General features: G+C 45.0%; 1 protein-coding gene across 1 annotated transcript; it reads right to left on the reverse strand.

Annotated features, from left to right (window-relative positions):
* On the reverse strand, window positions 1-27377 carry LOC113451801 (uncharacterized). The gene is made up of 13 exons (XM_087923052.1): window positions 26627-27377; window positions 23891-24262; window positions 21395-21521; window positions 21190-21263; window positions 17460-17586; window positions 14026-14582; window positions 10131-12079; window positions 6058-7417; window positions 5721-5856; window positions 5535-5611; window positions 3054-3180; window positions 626-2293; window positions 1-119 (listed from the first exon to the last, which is right to left on the reverse strand). The coding sequence occupies exons 1-13, from the start codon at window positions 27365-27367 to the stop codon at window positions 67-69; spliced, it is 7368 nt and encodes a 2455-aa protein (XP_087779178.1). The 5' UTR covers window positions 27368-27377; the 3' UTR covers window positions 1-66.
* Window positions 27378-27389: the final 12 nt, after the last annotated feature.

A 27389-nucleotide genomic window follows, 5' to 3' on the forward strand; every position in this document is an offset into this window, starting at 1 on the left:
TTTTCTTTATTTTGATTCACTGTGATTTCCAAATCTCTCTTCTCTCATTTCATGTTTCATTATTTGCTATGTCAACACGCTTGCCTTCTTTTTGTTCTCATTCTCCTGCATATCTCTTACTTGGAACAAAAAGAAAAAACTCATTAGAAATATAAGACACAAACTACAAAGATACAATATATGAGATTAATTGTATGAGCACACCATTTCAATGAATTGAAATAGCACACAATTTCAAATTTATCCAACAATGAACAAAATGGTGGTTCTACTGGTTTTTGAAGCAAAGCTGGACATTCCAAGCATTTTCAACTCCAAATTTCTGAAAAAAGGATTTTCTCTTATTGATGTGCCACATGGCTGGACTGTAAAATGACAAAAGTTTAAAAAACAGGGCACCCATAACTGAGTGATACAAGCTCTGCCTTTATGTGCATTTCATGTGCGACTTACAAAAAAAACAAGCAGTTGTGATTGTACTTTTTTGACCATACCTTTTGGACACCCAGAGTTTTCAATCAGGGTTTCACAGTGAGGGAAGTACTTTTTCAGGAGTATACATTATGTACTCAGGAGTCAAGTAAATATAATTATATATATATAATCTAAAAATACACATTCATACCTAAATGGATCCTCATATGGGATGTAAGATTACTGCTCGTCGTAAAGCTCTTTCCACACTCCATGCATTTATATGGCCTCTCCCCTGTATGGATTCTTTTATGGGATGTAAATGACCCATTCTCACGGAACCTCTTTCCACATTCCAAGCACTTATATGGCTTCTCCCCAGTGTGGATTCTTTTATGAATAGTAAGAGAAGTGTTTTCACGGAAACTTTTTCCACACTCGAGGCATTTGTGTGGCCTTTCTCCTGTGTGGATTGTTTTATGGGAAGCAAAATGACTGCCCCGGCTGAAGCTCTTTCCACACTCCATGCATGTATACGGTTTCTCTCCAGTGTGGATCCTTTCATGAAGAGTAAGGGACCCATTATTACGGAAGCTCTTTCCACATTTCCTGCACTTATATGGTTTCTCCCCCGTGTGGATCCTTTTATGAGAGGTAAGTTGAATCTTTTGAGTAAAGCTCTTTCCACACTCTTTACATTCATATGGTTTCTCCCCTGTGTGAATCCTTACATGGGAAGTGAGTTGAATATTTTGAGTAAAACTCTTTCCACACTCCGTACATTTGTATGGTTTCTCTCCAGTGTGGATTCTTTTGTGACAAGCAAGGTTGCTGGTTGTGTTGAAGCTTTTGCCACACTCAGTGCATTTGTATGGCTTCTCCCCTGTATGGATCATTTTATGAGAAGTAAGTTGAATGTTCTGCGTAAAGCTCTTTCCACACTCCAAGCACTTATACGGCTTTTCCCCAGTGTGGATCCTTTTATGGTAGGTAAGTGAACTGCTCATGCTGAAGCTCTTTCCACATTCCATGCAGTTATATGGTTTCTCCCCTGTGTGGATCCTCTTGTGGAAAGTAAGAGAACTGCTCTCACTGAAAGTCTTCCCACATTCCATGCATTTATATGGTCTCTCTCCTGTGTGGATCCTTTGATGGGAAGTCAGCTGAGTGCTCCACCTGAAGCTTTTCCCACACTCCATGCATGTATATGGCTTTTCCCCTGTATGGATTCTCTGATGTGAAGTCAATTGAATATTTTGGGTAAAGCTCTTTCCACACTCTTCACACTTATATGGTTTCTCCCCTGTGTGAATCATTTTATGGGAATTAAGATTGACTTTCTGAGTAAAGCTCTTTCCACACTCGTCACATTTATAAGGTTTCTCTTCTGTGTGGATTTTTTTATGGGAATTGAGATTACCACGCTGGCTGAAACTCTTTCCACATTCCACACATTTATACGGTTTTTCCCCTGAGTCAGTCCTTTCACTAGGAATAAGAGAACTGCTCCCACTCAAATACTTTCCATTCTCTGTACTTTTATATGTTTTATTTCTCATTTTGGCTTCTCCACATAAAGAAATGCTAGAAGTCCAATCGTAGCTTTTTTCAACCTCTTCGCCTAGATCCTCTTCTTTAATGTGAATTGTGTAATGTTCATATAGATCTAAGCTCTCTTCAAATGTTTCCACATTTTCCACAATTGGATTACCTTTCTGATCTCCTTGAACTTCAATGGATGGGAAAGTTAAGCTCCTTTTACTCCTGTTTGACAGATTTCTTTCGTTTTCTGTTGTTTCCATTGAGCATGAAAACTCCTTTCTTCTCTCTTCATCCCTGAATGTTTGGAAGATTTCCTTGTTCTCTTGAACATTATTTCCTTAAGAGAAAAAGAATGAATGAAAATTGAGGCAAGGTAGAGGAAACAAACTAATAATTCATAGCATAGAAGGTAAGTGTAAATTTCCTAGTGAAAATCTGCCAAGGATTCTCTCCACTGTTTTGAAAGGTGTTCTGCTGACTAACATTAAATACTCTGATCAAAGCCTTACAAAAGTTGGACTTTGAGTGACAGCTTGTTATAACAATAATATGAAGAAAACTGTACAATATAATAATAGAATACTTATTTATAAGTTTCTTAAACTGTCACAAAATCCACTTATTTAAATAAAAAAGCACGTTTATACTGTTAAACATTTTACTCAATAAATGAATTTTATTTAGGGAATTCTACTCACAGCTGGAATTCAATTTAAGAAAGTGAGGAATCAGGGAGAAGAAGCTTGTAATATTTATTGCAGAGATGGAGAAGTGGGAGGATGGGAGCAAGGAGTTGTACTAACTACATCTTATTTTTTGCTTATCTTGAAATTCTTGCTATTAACTGGGAAAAGAACAAGTATATAGTGAAAAGAGGGAGGAATTTGGGGTACAGAAATAGGAGTCAACATAGTAACAACAGTTACATCTAGTGTCATTAAATGAATTTTTTAACTGTAAAATGACAGCACCCCTCCTTTTCCTAGCCAGGTAAGATCATTTTATGAACCTTTAAAAGAGAAAACATAGCTGGCTCTATTTATTCACAAAGTATTTCTTCTAAGCATCTGAGGGCAGGGCAGGGCAGGGGGCCTTACCCAAAAAGGCCACATTTCTGGAGTTCTCCAGCATGACTTCTCTGTGCAGGTCTTTCTGAACAGGATCTAGCTGAGACCATTCCTCCTCAGAGAAACACACAGCCACCTCCGCTAAAGAGACAAGAACCTGCAAACAGGCATATATCCCTATGAGCATCCAAATTTTATTTTCGAAATTCTCTCCATTTGATTCGAGAATCCCAAAGCAAAAAGATTTGCAGTGGGTTAAACAGACATCTTCTGCAGGGGTAAAAATCTGATGTGAAAAAAGCTGTCTTGTTCACAGCATTTGACTGAAATAAGATTTTTGGATGAAGCAGATTATCTGAGGAGTCTTTAAGCTTCAGTTTGTAATCATCCAGATCTGGAGATATTTCAACCTATTTGAAAAAGGGGACCTATGACCCGCATTTAAAGTTCCAATGCTCACGCCTCCACCACCACATGGTTACATGACCATACTTCAGGCCCAGAGCAGCATGGCTGCATTTACTGCCATTTGCAGCACATCCAGCAGACATGTGACCATGATTTATAATGGTTTCACCCCAAACCAGTACTTATTTCAGTTTTCGACAAAACCGCATCCATAACAAACAATGACATTTAGGATCATTGCAATTGACTTAAAAACCAGGCACATACTCCCATAGATGCAGTTATTAACTTACATCCTCCCCCCAAATGTCATAAATTCTGTCTTTGGTTTCTAGAATCCCCCAAAACTTGCAATAGGTTAAATAGGCATACTCTGCAGGATATCTATGGAGATTCTCAGTCATGGTTGTCCCCAAAGGTGCTTTTTTTCAAAAGTCAACTGGACTCCCCCACCCCTCCCCAAGACATTTGGCTTCTCATCCAAGAAGTTGGGTGAATAACTGAGCTGAAGAACTTTCTTGGATGAGAAGTGAAACATCTTCAAGGAAAGAAAAAAAATCAAAGTCCAGTCACCTTTTGTCCAGGTACCTTTGGGACATGCTCTGCAGGGTTAAAAACTTGATGTAAAAAAAAAAAGCAGGGTTCACAGCATTTGACCAATGTAGTAACAGTTGTGGACAGAGCACATTATCTGAGGAAACAGATTAGATCTGCTTAGGTCCATAGCCACTCAGATCTGGAGATATTTCATGTCTGATCTTGGATAAGGTAGCACATCTCTTTTCAAGATTGGTGCACAACCTGAGGTGACTTCCTCCATGACCAGAAAGGACTTTGTAAAAACTTTGTATGCTATTTGCATCCTTTCCTAGACTGGGAGGATCTTCAGTCACTCATGCACTTTTCTTGAGGCTGCTCTTCAAGACTATCTGGAAGCTTTAACTGGTTCAAAATGCAGAACTGGTTCTTGGTATGATTCAGAACTGCTTTATCTGGGGTGGGTGGGGGTAATAAATTTGAATTGAATTATTGTAACCTATAAAGCACTTTATACCAAAGGTCCCAGATATTTAGGGAACACCTGTCTCCCTTTGTATAAGCCATCTGGTTCAATTTTAACCATTAAAATAGCGCAAGCTACAATTAAATAGTGTTATTTATTGGTCTCTCAGAAGCATTGGTTGGAAATGGTCACCGAATCAAATAAACCATGCTTGCACAACTTTTATGGCCCTTCAGTGAATGAACCAAAGTATCTTTCTAGATCAATTCATAGATAGACATATCACCGGTTTGCGTCTTGCCAGCCAGTTGCAGAACCATGCATTGCTGGGATCTTCTTAACATGTTAGCCAATGGACTGAGGGGTCTCTTGAGGGATCAGTCCTGCTCCCTCATATACACACACTTTCCCAAGAGTGTACAGAGGGCTCATTGAAAGATCAGATTTGTGAAGTCCATTCAATATTTGGATGACACTCAATCCAATTTTGACTTGTCAGAGTCAAAAGCAATTTTGAGAGGAGAGTTAAGCATTACTGAAGCTGAGCCCCCATTTTATATTGCTATAAACAATATACAGTATTATATACAGAGCCTATAACAAGAGACCGCATAATACAAGTTGTCCTCAACTTACAACAGTTCATTTAGTGACCATTCAAAGTTATAATGGCACTGAAAAAAAACGGACTTATGACGGTTTATCACACTTATGATTGTTGCTGCATCCCCATAGTCACATGATCAAAATTCAGCTGCTTGGCAACTGGTTCATATTTATGACGATTGCAGAGGCTCTGGGTCATGTGATCAGCTTTTGCGACTTTCTGACAAGCAAACTCAATGGGGAATGCAGATTCACTGAACAACCATGTTACTAACTTAACAAATGTAATGATTCACTTAGCTGTGAGGAAAAAAGTCATAAAATGAGGCCACCTCACTTACCAAATATTTCACTAAGCAACATAAATTTTGGGCTCAATTGTGATCGTAAGTTGAGGATTATCTGTAACCTATCTTCCCTGACATTTCTTCTCCTACCCCTAGATGAACTGGGCAGCACACAAATCCAGTAAGTAAAAATAAAATAAACAATACCTGAGTTAGAGGTTCAACTGTTTTTTCAACCCCATCAGAAAAAGGAGAAGAACCTATGAATGCGGACTTTCCATTCTCTGTGAGTAAAAATGTCAAAAGCAGAATTTTAAGAAACATCATTACTAACAAAGGGATGCAAAGGAGATCCAAGTACAACAGCTTTCTCCCCAAAGAATGCTCTCTTACCGTAGAAGGTGTCTTGACTTTGATCTTTGTGGAAGATCCCACTGAAGACCAACTCCCGGGAAGGATCTGGAAAATCCCTCCTTTCCTCGGCGTTCACAGAGATGGACTTCAAGTCAGGCCTCTGGAAATGAAGTGCCTGGAGAAGCAAAGAAGTGCAATTAACAGAATTTACGGAAGAAAGTAAAAGCAGATTCTCGCAGTCTGCTCAATGGAACAATTTGCCGTAAACATCTTTCCTTAGCATCTTCAAAACATTATTAGGTAAAACTGTTAAGAATCCTAACCTACGGTTATTCTTTGAGTCCCCCTTTAAGCTTACCAGCTGAAGGTATCTCACCTGAACTTCTACCTTTTCCTTCTTTTCCTCCCTCTGGCTCAGGAGGAAAGCTTCAGCCAGGGCCACCGCCTGAGAAGTGGTCTCTGCTCCACACTCCCGGATCCAGCTCTCCATCTCTGAGGGCAGAATAGCCAGGAATTGCTCCAGGATCACTAGATCCAGCATCTGCCCCTTTGTGTTCTTTTCGGGCTGAAGCCACTGGCGGCAAAGCTGGTGGAGGTGGCTGCACGCTTTCCGGGGGCCCTGGTCCCACAAGCTGGATGGCAGCACGCCCATCTTCCTGCTGGTTGTTTCCCAGAGAACATTCAGAAGGTCTTCCGTTTTCCTCCCGGGAGCATCCTTCAAAAAGGGAGCATCCATCTCCATCTGAAGTCCGCATGCAGCCTCGTTTGGAAGGTGAGGCTTTAGGTCAGCGGGCACAATCTTTCCTGGCGCAAGATGATCCTGGTGAGGGTCTTTTGGGGAGCTCTCTACGGGCAACTCTTGGGGGGACCTGCGCCCCAGTCCTGACCCCTCCAAAGAGACTTCTGGCAAGGTCCCATTCTGAGCATCCTCCTCCTCCTCCTCCAGCGGGCCTATCCAAAGAGGCTTTTTCAGGTCACCAGCCGGCCAACTCCGCTCCTTGCACACCAGGCCCAACGCTTTCTCCAGCAGCGGGCGCAGCTCCTGCAGGGGCAGCTCGTCCCCTCGCTCGGCCCAGCCTTCCTCCTGCAGGGCCTGGATCAGAGCCAGCAGCAGCTTCGGCCGGGCGCGCCCTTCTTCCCGCTGCAGCGCTCGGACAGCCTCCCGAGGCCGCTTTTCCAGTAGCGCCTCCAGGGCGAGCTGCAGAGCGAGCGCGGCATCCCCGGGCAGGCCCGGTCCCTCCTCTGCCTCCAGCTCCGCCGCCAGTCCCAGCAGAGCCGCCCGCAGCGACGCCCCGCCGGGCTTCCTCCCGCGCCTCCTTCCCGTCGTAGCCGGGGCCGGCCCCGCGTCCTCGGCCAGCGCTTGGATGCCGCGCAAGAGAGCCATCTCCAGCCGCAGCAGTCCCTGTAGTCGCTCCTGCTCAGCTTCCGATAGCGCCGCGTCCCGGGCTAGCAGAGCCTCCCGGCCACGCCGGGCTTGGCTCAGCTGCGCGCAGAAGCGCTCCAGGTCCGGCGGCTCGTCCAGCTTCACCGCCCAGCGCCAGCGGGCCTGGACCGGCTCGGAGACGCGCGCCGCCAGCAGCGTCTCGGCTTCAGCCAGCCTGCGCGCCAGCTGCTCCGGGGAGATGTCCGGCGCCGCCATCGCCCGTCTGACCCCGACCCCTGCGCCCCCCTCCCGTACCGCCGTCCAACCCCTTCGATGGGATGTCCGCAGCTTGATGGCAACTGCTGGCCCCGCCCTCCCTCAGAGGACCCTCCTCCCCAGAGGCGGGGCTTCGCCGCCCGCGCCTTTTCCCTGACTCCGCGAAGGGGGATTCACTTTTATACGTCCTTCAACCGGGCGCCCACGGACGCCGCTTGCTGAACATAGGCAACTCATAGCACTTCAGACCTGAAGCAGCTCTTCACTTCTCCTGCTTGGGCGGGGGAGGGGGGGGCGGTTTGCACTAAATGACCTACAAGGTCCTTTACAACTCCGTTAATCTCTCTATATAAAAGCAAAATACCCCTCATGCATCATCATAAAATCTCCAGAACCATAAAGCCTACAAACTTGAAATTTGGCACCTATGTTCCTCTTGGCTACCAGGGGCTCACTAAGAAAGGATTTTTTGAAATGACCCATCAGAGCATTAGTATTTCGTATATTATTATTATTATTAACACACTCTGATGCTAAGGAGTTCTATTCCCCCTCCCCACCTGAAAAGAAACCTGTTCCAAATGCAAAACACAAGCAGAGACGAATTTCGGTTTCAGTTTCACAGCACCAAGCAGCTTTAGTACAGAACAGTTGAGCTAAGGCGTGCCCAGGCTCCTTTCTGTCTCCTTGCTCACAGCAAATATTGTTTCCGTTTCCAAACAGCACTCAACTGTCTCAACACACTAACAGGATACTAGCCAGATGAATACCGATGGATGCTTGTAGGCAGGGACACATTTTTTCCCCTTATTTTCCTCCCCAAACACTAAGCCCGATCACATAGTTTCGTAGGGAAGCATGGGTATAAGAGCTAGTCTGTTAATAACATACAGGACAATTCTGTGTTTGCTTGGGAGTAAGTCCCATTATGTTCAAGCTTCTTGGATGAGAAGTCAAACATCTTCAGACAAAAACAAGGAAGTCCGTTTGCTTCTTGAAAAAAAGCATCTTTTTGGACAATCATGACCAGGATGACTGAGAATCTCCATAGATGCACAGCACTTAGATTTATATACCACCCCATGGTGCTTTATATTTAATACACAAATATTTCCAAGGACATTGTATTAGAAAAGCTTTGTTCTTGGTATGGGCACAAATTAAGGAAAACACTATTTGAAAACACCTGCCTCCATGATAGATGCATTGATACATCCAAACTTGATTGATATGGGAAAAATTATAAGATACTAGCAGGGTATACTTGTGCTTCACTGGGAAACAATGTGATCAGGCAAGTTTTTGGGGGAGAAAAATAAGGAAGAAAAAAATTGTGCCTCTTCCTATTCGTCCATCGGTATTCATCTGGCTAGCATCCTGTCGGTGTGTAGAGTTCAGGGCTGTTTAGAAACTGAAACAGTATCTGCTGTGTGAGCAAGGAGACAGCAAGGAGCTTCGGCGTGGCTTAGCTCAACTGTTCTGTACTAAAGCTGCTTGGTGCTGTGAAACTGAAACAAACTCCTCTCCTCCTGTTTTGCATTTGGAGCAGATTTCTTTTCAGGTGGGGAGGGGGAGTAGTATCAAACATACAAAGTACTAATGCTCTGATGGTCATTTCGAAAAATCATTTCTTAGTGAGCACCTAGAAGCCAAGACGAACATATATGCCAAATTTCAAGTTTGTAGGCTTTACAGTTCTGGAGATTTTGTGATGATGTGTGAGTGGTATTTTGCTTTTATATATATAGATAAAGGTATCTTGAATGAGAAAGGGGAACTGAAAAACAAACAGGAATTGAATAGAGAAGGGATAGATTTAGCATGGTGGCTGCACAAGAAGAGTTCTCCACTCCTCTACTCGTTGTAGAATACCTTATGCCACCAGACTTGAAATTCTAGAACTAGAAAACCTTGAATTACGCCGTCTTCGGTCTGATTTAAGCATGGTATATAAAATCATACATTGCAATGTCCTACCTGTCAATGAATACTTCAGCTTCAACCATAATAACACAAGAGCACACAACAGATACAAACTCAAGGTTAATCGCACCAAGCTTGATTGCAGGAAATACGACTTCAGCAACAGAGTGATCTATGTCTGGAATACTCTACCCGACTCTGTAGTTTCTTCTCCAAACCCCAAAAACTTTAACCTTAGACTGTCTACTATTGATCTCACCCCTTTCCTAAGAGGTCTCTAGGGGGCGTGCATAAGCGCACCAACGTGCCTACCGTCCCTGTCCTATTGTTTCTTTTATTTTTCTTTTATTTTTCTTATATGTACCCATTTCATGTATTCATAACTATGTATACACTTATACTTATTATCTTGTAAACAATTGACAAATCAAATAAAATAAAAAAAAAATTTACAAATACAATTAAGATATTTTAAAAAGATGCTAAAATATATGTTTTTTATAAAGACCCAACAGAATTGGACCAGATCCTAACAGGAAATGAAGAGAAATTAATTTTTAAAAATTATACCTATTTGCTGAGTATTAGAATGGAAGAAGAGCAAGTAAAGGAAAAAATGATTGTGTGGGCTAAAAATTTTGGTTACTCTATAGCATTGATGGTGAATCTTTTAGAGACCTGGTGCCCAAACTGCAACCCAAAACCCACTTATTTATCGCAAAGTGCCAACATGGCAATTTAACCTGATTGTTGAGGTTTTAGTTTAGAAAAAACAACTCATAAGATTAACATCTTTTGTCTTTAAAAAAACACGGTCACAGAACTTTCAATGATACAAAAAACTTTTTATTGAAAGGTACATTTGCATTTGGCATGCTTTTGATTAATGTGACTTTTGCTGTTGTATGCATGCTAATAATTTTTCTAACCTTGGCTCATACTTTGTAAGTTTGAGAGCAACATATGCAGCACTCAGGTCATCTGTTAGTTTGCTTCTGCTGTCAGGTTTGACATAATTCAAAGCTAAAAACACCTGCTCACAGGCATAAGATGATCCAAACAATGTAAGGAAAGCAATCCCAAGTACTTTCATTGACTTAAAATTATTTGGCAGAGAATTCCACACTTTAAGGATTTCATTTTCACAATTAACTGTGTCAGAATTAACTATGCTGTCCTTTGTCATCCTTTCCATCTTCTCAAGGGTTTCACGCAGGTCACAGAATTTATTTTTCCACATGGAGTTTTCTTGAAATTCCAATAGCTCCATTTCCAGATTTTCTAAATCTAACCAGCGTAAGCAGGAAAGATCAAGTTCTTCAAATTTGGCTTTATCTGGAGAAGTAAGAAAATATAGGGTTGTCTCCATCTTACGGAACTGTAAAAATCTGTTATTAAAGTTCACCTTTGCAGCTGCTACAATGCTAGAAAATTCCTTGTAGATTTTCTGATGGCTTGTAGGATTGTCTGCAAATGTTGAAGCATTTTCTAAATGCATTTTTAGATTTGGAAAATATTTCAGCTGCCCACTTTTAAGGTCTCTTTCAAAAACCTGCAGTTTTCTCTCAAATGTTTTAATATCACAAAATGTCATTTCTGCTGTTTTTCCTACACCTTGTAGTTGTTTGTACAGTACATTGAAGTGTGCTGTAAAATCTGTAAAAAACATGAGGTTGGTAAGCCAGGCCATATCAGTGAGCTGTGGATATTTCTGCCCTTTATCATTCATAAACAGCCTAATTTCATCCAAGCAGGCTACAAATCTCTCCAGGACTCGTCCTCTGCTCAGCCATCGGACGTTACTGTACATAAGTAAACAATTATACTGCGCCTGGACCTCCTCAAGAAGTGCTTTAAACTGTTCAAAATTCAGTGCACGAGCCATGATGTAATTCACCATTTTTGTGACATCTTTGAGGACATCATCAAATTTTTTGCTGCTTTCCCTGGCACAAAGAGCTTCTTGATGTATAATACAATGGAACTGAACGACTTGATGTTTTATTTCTTTAACAAAGAACTGTGTAAAACCAGAGGTTGCCCCCACCATAGAAGGTGACCCATCACTACTAATTGAAACCACTTTTTCTGGTCTTATGTCTTGTGACAAAAAAGCCTCCATCACAGCATTGTAGATATCTATCCCTTGTGTTCCTTCGGACAAAGACACCAGTTTCACCAGCTCTTCTCTGATGATGTCACCAACAGCATAACGCAAAATAATGGCTAGCCTTGCATGATTATTTATATCTGTGCTTTCATCCAAGCACATGGAATAACAGGCTGCCTTTTTTAAGTCACTGGTTAGCTGCTGACTAACATCACTTGCCATGCGCTGGACTCGATCTTTAACAGTATTTCTGCTCAGTGGCATCTCAGAGATGTGTTGAATAATTTTATTCCTGTTTGGGAAATCATGAAAAAGAGAACTACACTCAGACAACATGGCCGTTTTGATAGTATCTCCATCTGAGAGGGGCTTACCATGTTTTGCTATGCACAGTGAAATTTGAAAACTGGCAGCTGTCAGATGATTTGTTCTAGAAAGATAGTTGGAAACACTAAGAGACTGGGAATGATATTTCCTCCATTTCTCTTCAAGAAACTCTTTTCTTTCAGTTGCAGCAAGTTCAGCAACATTTTTGTGTTTGGTGTTAAAGTGCCGTCTGACACTTGATGTGCGACATACAACACTTTCATTACACAAAGTACATAATGCTTTCCCATTGTGTTCAATCATTCCAAATGACTCTGTCCAGGCCTCTCGGAATGATCTTCCACTATCTGTTCTTGCCTTTTTTGCTGCACTCACTTTTGGGTGTTCAAGACTTGGAGTCTACAAAAACACAAAAAAAAAATTTAAAAAATGAAGCATCCAATACAAATCTATCCCTGTACTAAAAATAGTTAACACTATTAGTTAGTAAAGTAATACCTAGCAGTCAGCATGGGTTTGTTAAAAACAGATCATGCCAAACCAATCTTATTTCATTCTTCAACAGAGTGACTAAATTAGTAGACCAGAAAAATACTGTGGACATAAGATATTTATATTTCAGCAAGGCATTCGATAAAGTACACTACAACCTACTTCTTAGTAAGCTAGAAAAAAGTGGAATAGATAGCACCACCACTAGATGGATTCGCAACTGGCTGGCAAGCCGTACTCAACGAGTAGTCCTTACTGGGTCTAAGTCTACATGGAGGGAAATAAGCAGTGGGGTGCCACAAGGTTCCGTCTTATGCCCAGTACTCCTGAATATCTTCATTAACGACTTAGATGAGGGAACAGAAGGGGAACTTACCAAATTTGCAGATACTAAGCTGGCAGGAATAGCTAACACTCAAGAAGATAGGCTCAAGAGCCAGATAGATCTTGATAGACTAGAACATTGGGCCATATCTAACAAAATGAAATTCAATGTAGAGAAAAGTAAAGTCCTACACTTGGGCAAGAAAAACCAAAAGTACACATATAGACTGGGTGAAACCAGGCTCAATAGCAGTAACTGTGAGAGGGATCTTGGAGTCTTAGTGGACAACCAGCTAAATATGAGCAAGCAGTGTGCAGCAGCCGCCAAAAAGCTAATGCAATCCTAAATTGTATTACCAGAGGGATTCAGTCAAGATCAAGGGAAGTACTAATACCACTCTACAAAGCCTTAGACCACATCTAGAGTACTGCATCCAGTTTTGGTCACCACATTATAAAAAAGATGTTGAGACTCTAGAAATAGTACAGAGAAGAGCAACCAGGATGATTAGGGGACTGGAGGCTAACACATACAACAAACGGTTGCAGGAACTGGGCTTGGCTAGTCTAGTAAAGAGAAGGACCAGGGGAGACATGAAAGCAGTCTTCCAATATTTGAGGGGCTGCCACAGAGAGGAAGGGGTCAAACTATTTTCTAAAGTGCCTGTAGGCCAGACAAGGAATAATGGATGGAAATTGACCAAGGAGAGATTTAACCTGGAAACAAGGAGAAACTTTCTGACAGTGAGAACAATCAATCAATGGAACAGCTTGCCCTCGGAAGTTGTGGGAGCGCCATCAGTTGAGACTTTCAAGAAGAGATTGGACTGCCATTTGTCAGAAATGGTGCAGGGTCTCCCGCTTGGGCGGGGGGTTGGACTAGATGACCTACAAGGTCCCTTCCAACTCTGATTACCTGCAAAAAGTTATCTGTAGCTGACACTAACAAAATGAATATTCCCTGAATCAACAATCTATGGCAGTGATTCTCAGCTGGGATTCCTTTTGAATTTGCTGACAACCAGCCCAAGGGGGCAATGTTCCACTGACCACCAGCTTTTGGCCTGCTCTGAAAAAGGCATCTGAGTGCATTTTCTACCTTTGATTCACTTCCACTGTACATGCGTTGGACCTACTTATTGGGAATTTGCATAAATAAGATGAAGTGGAGGTATAAGCAACAAGGCAGGGTTAGCGACACATGCAGGGAGAAGGAGGGTAAGGGAAGGTTTCTCGGTGCAGGAGCATCGCTCAGAAAAGCAGCCAGAGCAAGGCACGGCAGGAAGCCTTGTGCAAAAATACATGGGCCAGGAAGACATGTTGGCAATGGGAGGATGGTGAGGCTCGGCTGCTTTTTGGGCTTGGCTCTCACACAGCCCTCCCCAGGGAGCAAAGCCTTGGATGGATCGTCCCGAAGATCTCGAGCGGCTCCAGAGTTTCCACGCACCTCTGCCAGCCCGAGTGTGGTCTGGGCGAGCAGCAACAGCAAGTAAGCGAGGGGGAGGGAGTCACACAGTCCCTGTACTCACAGCAACTTCGGCGACGGTAGGCAAGCAGGCGAGGTCCGGGAGCAGCTGGGCCTGATCGGTGACGGCAGGAGCAGCTGGGCCCGATCGGTGATGGCAGGCAAGCGGTTGAGGTCTGGGAGCAGTGGGCGAAGTCCGGGAGCAGCAGGGGAGATCTGGAAGCAGCTGGGCCTGGGCCACGTGGTCTGGGCGATCCACGACAGCAAAGCGGGCAAAGTCCGGGAGCAGCTGGGCCCGATCAGCGATGGCAGGAGCAGCTGGGCTTGATAGGCGATGGCAGGAACAGCTGGACCCGATTGGTGATGGCAGGCAAGCGGGCAAAGTCTGGGAGCAGCGGCCGAGGTCCAGGAGCAGCGGCCGAGGTCCAGAAGCTGCTAAGCCCAGGCCATGTGGTCCAGATGATCGTTGATGGCAGTCAAGCGGTCCATTGTTGTTCCCCCATTTTGTAAATGGGAAGTCTGCTGTCGGCCAGAAAGCAGCTTGGTGCGGTGATACGTGCCCACAGAGCGGACTCTGTGTGCCACTTCTGGCATGAGTGGCATAGGTTCGCCACCACTGCTCTATAGAATTGGATAAATGGCAAAAATTGTGGGATAGAAACTATAAATTAATAATGTCTACTGCATATAAAGAAAGCTTACATAAAATGTTTTATAGATGGCACTTCCCACCAGCTAGATTAGCTAAAATGTTCAAAGATATGTCCACTGAATGTTGGAAGTGTAGCCAGATTCCAGGCTCGTACTACCATATGTGGTGGACGTGCCCAAAGGCAAAAATATATTTGACAAAAATACATACTTGGATAGAAATAATGATAAAGGAACATATACATTTTAAACCAGAAATATTCTTGTTGGGCATCATACCAGAAAAATATGATAAAGGGAATATGTACTTAATATTACATGTGTTAACAGCGGCCAGAATTGTATTTGCCCAATATTGGAAGGGTGAGGAGATCCCTACAGAAGAGAAGATAATAAAAAAAGATATTAGAATGTGCAGAAATGAATAGATTAACGCTTGAAATTCAGGAGAAGGAAGACACTGAATATTTTGAAATATGGGATTCGTTTTATTTAAGGATAAACAATAGACACAGAAGTTAGAGCCTTTAAAACCACAAGAGAAGGATTAGTTTTATTATTTATCTATTATTTATTTATTACTAGATGACCTACAAGGTCCCTTCCAACTCTGATTATCGTTATGAGGGCTGATTGCTGTACATTGTTATTAACTTTGATTAGTATTAATTAAATAAAATTAATATGTATTAATTTTATGATAAGAAAGCATTATTACAGGACTATTACTGAAGAATATTATTACCAACAGGATGAAGATTGCTCAAAGTAATTATAACCAGACAACACGCTGCTCATATGGATATTGAAAATTTTGCTCTTATAGTAAAACTAAAAAACTGCAAAAAAATAAATAAATTTGAGTCTGTTGTCAAATACATGACCATGAAGATATAAATCACATGACCATGAGGATGCTCTGGGACAGTGTGAAAAAGGGTCATAAATCACATTTTTCAGTGCCATTGTAACTTTGGTCAGTAAATGAACTAAGTCGAGGATTACCTTTAAAACTACACAGCATGAAAGTGGCCCACTTCTATTTTATGAGCTTCTTAATCTATTTGTTGAAATAAAGGGGCACATCTGCTCCGTTGTATTCAATAAATGTGTTTTACTTATGGAATTCTACTCACAGATGGAGTTCCATTTAAGGAAATAAGGAATTGGTAAAGAAGCTTATAGTATTTATTGTAGAGGTGGAAAAGGGGGAGAACGGGAACAAGCAGCTATATGCTAAATGGTCTAATTTGTTGTGTGACCTGAAGCACCTATTAACCGGCAGTCCTCAACTTACAACCATTTGTTTAGTGACCATCTGAAGTTACAACAGCACTGAAAAGTGATGAATAGAATAGAATAGAGTAGAGTAGAGTAGAGTACAGTAGAGTAGAATAGAATAGAATAGAATAGAATAGAACAGAATAACTTTGTCACTTTGAATGTACACTAATTGGCATACATTAAAAATGAAATTTCATTGCATACAGTTCTTAAAGGGTCACCACCTCCAATATTATACTACATATGACAAGATAAACAAACAAATACAAAATTATGCATATACCCATATATATTACACAGAGAAACTATAATCTGGTTTGGATGTATACCGTATTTTTCAGACACACTTCTCGCCCTCCCCCAAAATGGGTAGAAATGTCTGTGCGTCTTATAGAGCGAATATGAGACTGTTTTTGGCCTCCTGAAACCTCTGCGCATCCCGTTTTTGGCCTCCCCGCCCTCCCCAGAAACTGTCTGCAGGCCAAAAACAGGATGCTCGGAAGGACAAAAACCTTTTTTCTTGTTTGCCTCCTCTAAAACTAGGTGCGTCGTATGGTCTGGTGCACCTTATAGCGTGAAAAATACAGTACATGTTTATGGTGAGAACAAATCTTGTGAGTTTACCAAACGGGATGGCATAGGGAACAAAGCTGTTATGGAATCTGGTAGTCCTGCTAGAAATACATGGAAACCTCCTCCCAGAGGGGAGCAACAGAAACAGACCATAAAGTAGGTGTGTGGGGTCTCTAACGATGCTCTAAGCACAAAGCGCTTATAAGCAGTATCCTGAATAATGGGAAGCGAGTTTCCTATAATTTTCTCGACTGTCCTCACTACTCTCTGTATGAACTTTCTATCTGAGGCACTGCTGCCACCAAACTAAACAGTGTGTTAAAATGCTCTCAGTTGTGCCTCTGTAAAAAGTGGTCAGGACAAAAGGAGAAAGACGTGCTCTCCTCATCCGACGCAGGAAATGCAGACGCTGGTTTGCACGCTTCACTAAGTATGATGTCTGGAGAGACCAGCTCAGATTGTTAGTTATCTGCACCCCCAAATACTTAATACTGTCAATCACCGCTACAGCTACATCCTTGATGCTGACTTGTGACTGTTTTTCACACAACTATTACAGCATCCCTGTGATCGCATGTATTTATGACGGATGCAATGTCTGAGGGTCACGGGATCCCCTTTTGTGACTTTCTGACAAGAAAAGTCAATGGGGAAGCCAGGTTCACTTAACAACCAGCTTTACTAACTTAACTGCAGTGATTCACTTAGCAACTGTGGCAAGAAAGGTCATAAAATGAGGCAAAATTCATTTAATAACAGACTTGCTTAGAAATGGAAGTTTTAGGCTCAATTGTCATCAAAGTCTACCTGGAGTTTAAGGTCCAAACAAGGAGGGATTTGCAGCAGTCGGTGTAATAAACAACATTTACATATAGTGCCATTAAATCAATGTGAGGTTGTTTGTTAACTTTAAAAAGAAAGTTTTTTATGGCTCTATCTATCCGTAAAAAAATTCTTCCAAGCATCAAAAGACAGGACAGGCGACCTTACCCAAAAAGGCCACATTTCTGGAGTTCTCCAGCATGACATCTCTGTACAGGTCTTTCTGAACAGGATCTAGCCAAGACCATTCATCCTCGGAGAAACACACAGCCACCTCCTTTAGAGAGACAAGAACCTGCCAAAAGAAAAAAGAAAACAGCACACCACTATGAGCAAACCAATTGCATTTGCAAATTCTCCCCTTCGGTTCAAGAATCCCAAAGCAAAGATTTGCAGTGGGTTAAACAGGAATCTTCTGCGGGGTTAAAAAAAAAATCTGATGTGAAAAAAAAAACTGACAGAGCTCACAGTATTTGACTGAAGTAACATCGGTAGAAGCAGCAAATTATCTGGGGAAATGGATTCTGTAGATCTGTTTCAGTCAGGCTTCCGTTCACAATCATCCAGATCTGGAGAAATTTATGGGTAGGCTTTGACTTACAACCAACTACTTGAACAGGGATGGGCTTCAAAAATTTTAGCCAAAGATTCTCTGCCCGGTTGCTGAGTGGGGGTGGCTATGGTGGGCGTGGCCTACTCATCCTTCTGCACCGCCGGGGGGGGGTGCATTTTCACCCTCCCCGAGGCTCCGGAGGCTTTTCTTGAGCCTCCAGAAGGACGAAAACAGTCTCCTTGGGCTCCAGAGGCTCTCTGGAAGCTTCCGGAAGGCCAGTTTTTTGCCCACTCTGAGCCTACACCCATGCACTGCACTTACCTGCATCCAAAACAGGCCACATCGGGACTTCTGGGAGGGATGGAGTGGGCAAGCCAGCCAGGAGTGGGATTTGGGGATTCTCAGAACTGCACAGAATCTTAGGGGCTCTCCGGAACCCCTGGATATGACATCATTTATCTCCAGTTTACAACACAATCCTTTCAACAGTTCCAAGAAGGCTCCACACCCATTTGTGACCCTGACGACGCAGATAAACCTCCAGTGGCCTCAACAACTCTTTAAAACATGAGTGTCAAATTCGTGGCCTGAGAGCCACGCACTGGCCACGCCCACCCCTAGTTTAGCGAAGGAGGGAAAAATTCATGTTACGTCACATGACAGGAGTTTGACACTCCTGCTGTAAAAGAATGCAACTGACCGGCTGTCTGCAAGGAATATAAATGCCTCTGTTTCCCCACAATCCAGTCAGAGCTGAAGAAACTTCTTGGATGAGAACTAAAACGTCTTCAAAGAAAAACTAGAAAGTCCAGTTGCCTCTTGAAAAAGCACCTTTGGGACAACCGAGGTCTGGATGACTGAGAAACTCCATAATCAGTGATGGCTAACCTTTTAGGGCTCCTGTGCCAAAAATTGTGCGCGCACTCGCACGCTCGCATGTCAACACCCAGAAGGCAATGTGCACCCCCCCCACACGTCCCCTATGCATGCACGTGCAATCCACCCCCACCGCCCCCTTACCTGCACTGCGTCTCATAGCTGACTTTCAGCCTGTTTGAGGCCTTTTCAGCCTCCCAAAGGCTTGAGGAAGGCTTCTGCAGGCTTCTGCAAGCTTTGCTGGCCCAAAACTAGCCCCATTTCATCACTTCCGGTTTTTCCGAAAATACAGGAAGTGACAAAACAGGGCTAGTTTTCAGCCTGCAAAGCATGCAGAAGCCTGCAGAAGCCTTCCTCAAGCCTTTGGGAGCCCGAAAAATCCAGCCAAAATCGGCTGTGAGGCACGCACATGCGCAGTAAGTTTGCCTGCAGCTCACGTGCCACCACAAATGGCTCTGCGTGCCACAGGTTCGCCATCACGGCCATAAACATTTGGGCTCAATTGTGATTGTAAGTTGAGGACTACCTACTATTTCCGTTTTTGGCAAAACCACACTCACAGCGAACAATGGGTCCACCCTTAAGACCTCCACATTCATTTAAAAACTGTGCATTGGCTTAAAAAGAAAACATCGCGCCACCAGTGTGGTTACATGCCTGACTTGTTTTACAATTGTTATGGCTACAATGGGCAGACTCTATTACAGTCTTAACTTGAGGACTTCTCTAACGCAAGAATTTCAGTGTCCTTCTGTAAAGTCAAATGAAATAACTTACCTACATGATGGCAAACCTATGGCACGCATGCCAGAAGTGGCACGTAGAGCCATCTCCGCCAGCATACAAGCCGTTGCCCCAGAGCAGATCCACTATGCAGGTGCACACGCTGCCCACCACCAGCTGATCATCAGGTAACTGCCGTGCATGTGCGGGGGGGGGCATGCAGATGTGCTTGCATGCAGAGTAATGCGATGCGCATGGGGGGTTTCCATGCGCATGCACAGAGACATGTGGCACGTGAACAGGTTTGCACACGCATGCATAGAGATGCACAGCGCATGCAGGGGGGTCGTGCGTGCATGCACAGGGGGCATGGGGAGGCCCAAGTGCATTGCCTTATGGGTGATGGCACGTGTGGACGGAAAGATTAGCCATCACTGCCTTACCTCAACGTCCCAAAGGTGTTTTTTCAAGAGGCAACTGGACTTTCTGGTCATAGAATTTATAAAGAAGGCACAACTCACACAACACAACAAGAACAAAGAACAACAAAAAGGCAATTTTTTTTACCCTACCGCTTAGACAGGTAAAAACATGCAAAACAGAAAAAACAACCCAGATGATGAGGGACAAAACTGTCTGACAAAAGAGCTTACCCAAACAGAAAATAACACTTTGGCCAAAGGATTGAATTTTTCAGTAACACCAGAACAGCTACCAATTGTAGATCTCCTCACAGCCACAGAGTCAGCCATCAGGAACAATAAACTAGCAGAACCAGAAGCAGAACAATTACGGGTGAGGGTAGATGCAACCCTCGCCAGTGGCAAAACACCTGCTTCCAATCTCACAATTCAAGAAAGGAAAGCAGTAACATCTCTAGGAAGAGAACCAAACATCACCCTCCTGCCAGCTGATAAAGGAAATGCAGTCATCCTGAACATAGATGACTACAAAGCCTAAAGGTAAAGATAAGGGTTCCCCTCGCACATATGTGCTAGTTGCTTCCAGCTCTAGGGGGCGGTGCTCATCTCCATTACAAAGCCGAAGAGCCAGCGCTGTCCAAAGACGTCTCCATGGTCATGTGGCCGGCATGACTAAACGCCGAAGGCGCACAAAATGCTGTTACCTTCCCACCAAAGTGGTCCCTATTTTTCTACTTGCATTTTTTTACATGCTTTCGAACTGCTAGGTTGGCAGAAGCTGGGACAAGTAACGGGAGCTCACTCCGTTACACGGTGCTAGGGATTCGAACCGCCAAGCTGCCAACCTTTCTGATCGACAAGCTCAGTGTTTTAGCCACTGAGCCACTGTGTCCCCTAACGAAGGCTAGGACAGGTGAACCATCTTCTAAAGGACACAGCTACGTATGAGACTCTGAAAAAAAAAAGATTCTACCAACACTTCCAAGAAAAAGGCCATTGATTTCTTGCAACACTTCCAGAAAGTCCACTTGCCTCTTGAAAAAGCACCTCTGGGACAACCTGGATGACTAAGAATCTCCATAGACATCTTTTCTCACAGCTAAGTCTGTCACCGCTTCTAATCTGGACAGTTGCAGCAGAATGCACTGGTGGAACCTTCTCAATCCCAGCACCTTCGGAAGAGTGCAGGGGCAGCTCATAAAAGACTTTGATTTTTGGGGTACCATCAACATTCAGATGACCCTGAGCTCAATATCATACGTAGAGTCCATTGAAAGAGACCTCCAACTGATATTTGTATCTTAACTGACATTTCTCCCCCTACCTGAGTCCGGGGTTCAACTGGCTCTTCAACTTCTCTAGACACAGAAGAACCTATGAATGCAGATTTTCCATTCCCTGTGAGGTAAAAGCGACATAAGCAGAATTTGTAGAAACATAGTTATTAAGATATGGGCTAGTATTACACAAAACAGGGCCCAGAGAATCAGGAGAAAAAAATGCCTTCTTTCCAAGGAATCTTCTCTCACCTGAGAAGGTACCCTGACTTGGATCTTCATGGAAGTTCCCACGGAAGAACAGGTCCCCGGAATAACCTGGCCAATCCTTTCTTTCCTCCCGATTCTCAGAGATGGACTTCAAGTTTAGTCCTTGGAACTATAGACCAGGAAAAGCAAAATAAAAATAAAAAGTACAAATAAGAGAATTTATGAAAAAGAAGCGTATTCTTACAGCCAGCTCAAAAATATGAGCCAGCGGTGTGTGGCAGCAGCCAAAAAACCTAATACAATCCTCGGTTGTATAAATGAAGGCACAGAATCAAAATCACATGAATTATAAGTACCGCTTTATAAAGCCTTAGTAAGGCCACATCTGGAATACGGCTTCCGGTTTTGGCTACCACATTACAAAGAAGATGCTGAGCCTTTGGAAAAAGTTCAAAGAAGAGCAACTAGGGTGGTTAAAGGCCTGGAGACTAAAGCATATGAAAAAACGATTGCAAGATAATTTTACATATCTTAATAGCGGCCAGGATAACTTTCGCACAAATGTGGAAAATCCCCAACACCCCCAGTGAGGAATTAGTCCAACAAAAATAGAATGTGCTGAAATGAACATGCTCACGTTAAAAATGAAACAGAAAGAAGATTCCTGGTATTATTCAATCTGGCACAAATGGTATAAATGGATAGCAAACAAATATAAGAAATAAGAAGTGAAGATTAACTGTAAGAGACCTTAAAACAGTGATTTGTAAATATGTAAAATATATAGGAATATAAGATAGAATTAATTATTGACAAAGATAATAGTTATTGATAGGTGTATTAAATGTATTAAGACTTGTAAGATAACATTTGTAGATGTCAAAATGCTGTTGAAAACATGATTATGATTTGAGTTGTACTGGTGGAAAACGCAATAAAAGTCTATTTAAAAAGAATTTATGAAAAGAAGCATATTCTTACTGCCAGCTCAAAAATATGAGCCAGCGGTCTATGGCTGCAGCCAAAAAAACTAATACAATCCTTGGTTGTATAAATGGAGGCATAGAATCAACATAAAAAGTATTAGTGCCGCTTTATAAAGCCTTAATAAGGCCACATCTGGAATACGGCATCCAATTTTGGTCACCACATTACAAAAAAGATGCTGAGCCTATGGAAAAAGTGCAAAGAAGAGCAATTAAGACGATTAAAGGCCTGGAGACTAAAGCATATGAAAAACGATTGCAAAGTTTGGATAGATAGATAGATAGATAGATAGATAGATAGATAGATAGATAGATAGATAGAATTTGTCTTGGTGCAAATGCTCTCAGCATACCAGGCATGATATTCCCCTCTGAAAAAAAAATCGGGGCCGGCCAAATGAGACCCCCTGCCGCGTGCCAAGAAATCGCACACACAACACCAACGCTACACACCCTTCCTTTCCAGCCGGTCAGGTGTGGATCAGCTCCGGAGCTGGGCAGCCGTTTCCCTGGTGGTGGGGCCAAGGCTGCTGCCCGGGGAGCGCCCGCTGCTTTCCCTCACCAGGACCGGGCGGTGGCGTGTTGCACAGAGGCTGGTCTGCGGCTGCCCGGCTCCCTTTTCCTGCTGCTCAGCGGCCTCCGCTCGCCACCGCCCGGGCTCTGCTCAGGTATCCGGCTGGGGCTGTCAGGAGTTGCTATCGCCGGCGCGGCTCCGCACGGCTCCAGTCCCGCGTTGCCTCAGGAAGGGAAAGGCAAAACCGGGAGCCGCTGCTGCCGTTGCAAAGCACCGCCGCGACTCTTCCTTTTTGCCTTTCCCTTCCTGAGGCAACGCGGGACTGGAGCTGCGCTAGTGGTAGCAACTCCTGACTCGGGGTCTCCAAGGGGAGGGGAAGGAGGAGAAGAAGGGGGGTGGAAAGGGGGGGGGCGATTCCCCCAAAAATCGGAATTCCGATTTTAATCGGAAGAATATCATGTCTGGCATACATAAAAAGAAAAAATATATTCGTGAAGAATCATAAGGTACAACACAATAGTCATAGAGTACAAATAAGCAATCAAGTCATACTAGGAAACTGTCAATATAATAAGGGTTTGTCTAGTCTAGAGAAAAGAAGGACTAGAGGGGACATGATAGCAGTATTTGAGAGGTCAAATACAAAGAGAAGGGGGTCAACTAATTTACCAAAGCACCTGAAGGCAGGACAAGAAACAATGGATGGAAACTAATCGAGGAGAGAAGCAACCTGGAATTAAGGAAAGAAACTTCCTAACAGTGAGGACAATTAACCAGCGGAACAGCTTTTCACCAGAAACTGTGGGTGCTTCAACACTGGAGGTTTTAAGAAGAGACTGGACAGTCACTTTTCTGAAATGGTATAGGATTTCCTGCTTCAGCAGGGGGTTGGACTAGAAGACCTCCAAGGTCCCTTCCAGCTCTATTCTGTTTGACTGAGAGTTCAACATCTCCTAAGTATCTTCACAACACTGTTAAGGACCCCTGTAAAAATTGAAACAAATGGTTATTCCTTGAGATCCCTTTCGGGTCTCTCACCTGCGCCTCTCCCTGCTCCTTCTCTTCCTCCGCCTGGCTCAGGAGAAACCCTTCGGCCAAGGCCACCGCCTGGGAGCTGGTCTCTGCTCCACACTCCCGCACCCAGTTCTCCATCTCTGGGGGCAGGAGAGCCAGGAACTGCTCCAGGATCACCAGGTCCAACATCTGCCCCTTGGTGTGTTTTTCCGGCTGCAACCACTGGCGGCAAAGCTGGTGGAGATGGCTGCACATCTTCCGGGGTCCCTGGTCCCACAAGCTGGATGGCGGAGCACCCATCTTCCTCCCGGTCGTTTTCCGCAGGGCATCCCGAAAACCCTTCACGTTCCTCCATGGAGCATCATTCATAAAGGGGAGGTCCGTCTCTGCCTGCTCCTTTGGATGAGGGAAAAAGAGAAGTCGGTGGATACAGGTAGTTGTTGACTGACAAGAGTTCGTTTAGTGACGGTTCAAAGTTACGACGGCACCAGGGGCGGGCTGCTACAGGTTCACACGGGTTCAGGCAATCCTCCAGCTCAGGGGTCGCCAACCTTTTGAACCTCAGGGACCACCAAACTCATTATTTTAAATCCCGCGGACCACTAATGTGAATTTTGACTGACGTGGCTTGGTGATGTTGGTGGGAGGGAGATAGAGATCTGATCTAACCTCTCTTCTCTCTCTCTCTCTCTCTCACACACACACACACACACAGAGAGAGAGAGAGAGAGAGAGATCCCTCATACACCCACACCTCCTCCAAGGCAGCCACATTCCTAGCCTGCTTTTGACTCCGTTCTCAGAGGGAGCAGGGGGAAGAGAGATCCGATCTAACCTCCAGGGCTGGTGATTTTCTTTCTATTTCTCTCTCTCTCTCTCTCCCTCCCTCACACACCCCTACCAAGGCAGCCACATTCCTAGCCTGCTTTTGAGCTCCGTTCTCAGGTTTCATGCAAGGAAAGCAGCAGAAGTCTTCCTTTCTCTCCCCCCAAGTTCTGCCAGAAATGAGTCTTCGCCGGTGCAGCCTCTTGGAACAGGATGTCTTGCAGGGTCCCAAAAACTCATTTCTGGCGGAGTTCGGGAGAGAGAAAGACTTTTGCTGCTTTCCTTGCGTGCAGCCAAAAGCAGAAGAAAGAAATGGAAGAAGCAACCCTGTGGCCAGGCAAGTTTCCCCCCCCCTCCCTCTACCCTCACTACCCTGTGCTGTTCTCAATGCAAGGGTTGTGTTAGGGTTAGGGTGAGCGTGAGGGTGAGGGTTTGGTTTAGGGTTAGGGTTAGGATTAGGGTGAGGGTTAAGGTTAGGGTTCGGGTTAGGGTTAGGGCTAGGGTTACGTTTAGGGTTAGGGTTAAGGTGAGGGTGAGGTTAGGGTTAGCGTTAGGGTGAGGGTGTGGTTTAGGGTGAGGGTTAGGGTTAGGGTTAAAGTAAGGGTGAGGGTTAGGGTGAGGGTGTGGGTGTGGTTTAGGGTTAGGGTGAGGGTGCGGGTTAAAGTAAGGGTCAGGGTGAGGGTTAGCGTTAGGGTTAGGGTGTGGGTGTGGTTTAGAGTTAGGGTGCGGGTTAGGGTTAAAGTAAGGGTGAGGGTTAGGGTTAGGGTGAGGGTGAGTGTGCGGGTGGGGTGTGGTTTAGGGTTAGGGTGAGGGTGCGGGTTAGGGTTAAGGTTAAGGTTAAGGTTAAGGTTAGGGTGAGGGTGTGGTTTCGGGTTAGAGTTAGGGTGAGGGTGAGGGTGCGGGCCATGTGTGTTCCCGCGGGCCATGTGGGCAGCACAGCCTTGTGTGTCCCCCACAGCCTGGATTAATTGCTTTGGGGGGTGACATTTCTCTGCGGACCACCAAAATTTTCTCGCAGACCACCACTAGGCCCACTGGTTGGCAACCACTAGCCAAGGTTCTGCCTAGTTTGGGGAACCTGTAAATCCCACCCTTTCACCGCACCCCTCTCACCCTACCCCACCCCTCCCAGGAGTCTCCATGTGGCCTATTTTGGATGCCAGGTAAGTGCAGGGCCTGCGCAGAGGCTCGGGGAGAGCGAAAAACGGGCCTCCCAGAAGTTCTGGAAGTTCAGAAAATGGGGCTCATTTCTAGCCTTCGGAGAGCCTCTGAAGCCCGGAGGCTTGAGGAAAGCCTCTGGAGCCTGAGGAGGGCAAAAATGTCCCCCTGCCATGGTGCAGGAGACCGACTAGGCCACGTCGACCATAGCTACGCCCACCCAGCAATCAGGAAGAGAACCGGTTGCTGAAGTTTTAGAAGGCCACCCAGGACAGCAGTGAAAAATGTGACCAACTGTTTTACAGAGTTAGGACCTTTGCAGCCTTTCCCCCAGGATCATGTGATCAAAATTCAGATGGCTCACCAACCAGTTCATGCATACCACCGACCGTTGCAGCCTGACTGAGTCATGTATGATCGATCACCTTTTGCAAACCCCGACAAGCAACGTCAACGGGTTGGAATGACTCTCCACTTAACAAGCGTGTTACCAACTTATCAACCGTGGGGATTCACTTAACCACCATGGCAAGAAGTGTTGTTAAGGGGGGCAAACTCCCTTCAGGAATGACTCATTTAATGACATGAATATTGGGCTCATGAGCTGAGGACTACCTGTGCAATGATTCGCTTCCCAAGGGAGGGCCAGAAAGGTGTAGTACAATGGGACAAAACTCTCTCCACACACATTGTGCACTTAACCAAAACTCACTCAACAAACGCTTCACTTAACGACAGAAACCTGGGTCGTAAGTGGCGGGAGGGGGAAAGGGCTACCTGGGCAGTCTTTCCTGATTCAAGAGGCTCCCGATGAAGCTGTGCCGCCTCCTCCTGGGGGATTTTTGGCAAGGTCCCCTCGGGAGCTTCCTCCAGATGCGCAGCAACCGGCCAGCTCCGCTCCTTGCACACCAGGCGCAGCGCCTTCTCCAGCATCGGACGCAGCTCCCGCAGGGGCAGCTCGTCTCCTCGCTCGGCCCAGCCTCCCTCCCGCAGGGCTTGGATCAGGCTTCGCACCCGCCACCCCGGCCGGCCTCGCCTTTCCTCCCGCAGCATCCACTCCAGCGCCCAGAGCGCTTCCCGCGGCCGCTTCTCCAGCAGCGCCTCCAGGGCGAGCTGCAGGGCGACCGCGGCGTCCCCGGGCAAAGCGGATCCTTCCTCCTCCTCCTCCAGCCCCGCCGCCACGTTCAGCAGCGCCTCTCGCAGCCCCGCCGCCGGATCCGCGCCTTTGCCCAGCGCTTGGATGCCGCGCAGAAGAGCCACCTCCAGCCTCAGCAAGCCCTGAAGCCGCTCCTGCTCGGCTTGGGAGAGGACCGCGTCCCCGGCTAGCAGAGCCTCCCGGCCTCGCCGGGCTTGCTTGAGCTCCGCGCGAAAGCCCCGCTCCAGATCCGGCGGCTCTCCCGGGTTCCCCGCCCAGCCCCAGCTGGCCCGGATCGGTTCCGACACGTGCGCCGCCAGCAGCGCTTCCGCTTCGGCGAGCCTCCGCGTCAGCTCCTCCGGGGAGAAGCCCGTCGGTGCCATCGCGAGCCCCGCTCCGCTTCTT

This window comes from Pseudonaja textilis, chromosome 2 (genome assembly GCF_049901715.1).
Source record: "Pseudonaja textilis isolate UNSWEBS1 chromosome 2, rPseTex1.2, whole genome shotgun sequence".
NCBI lineage: Eukaryota > Metazoa > Chordata > Lepidosauria > Squamata > Elapidae > Pseudonaja > Pseudonaja textilis.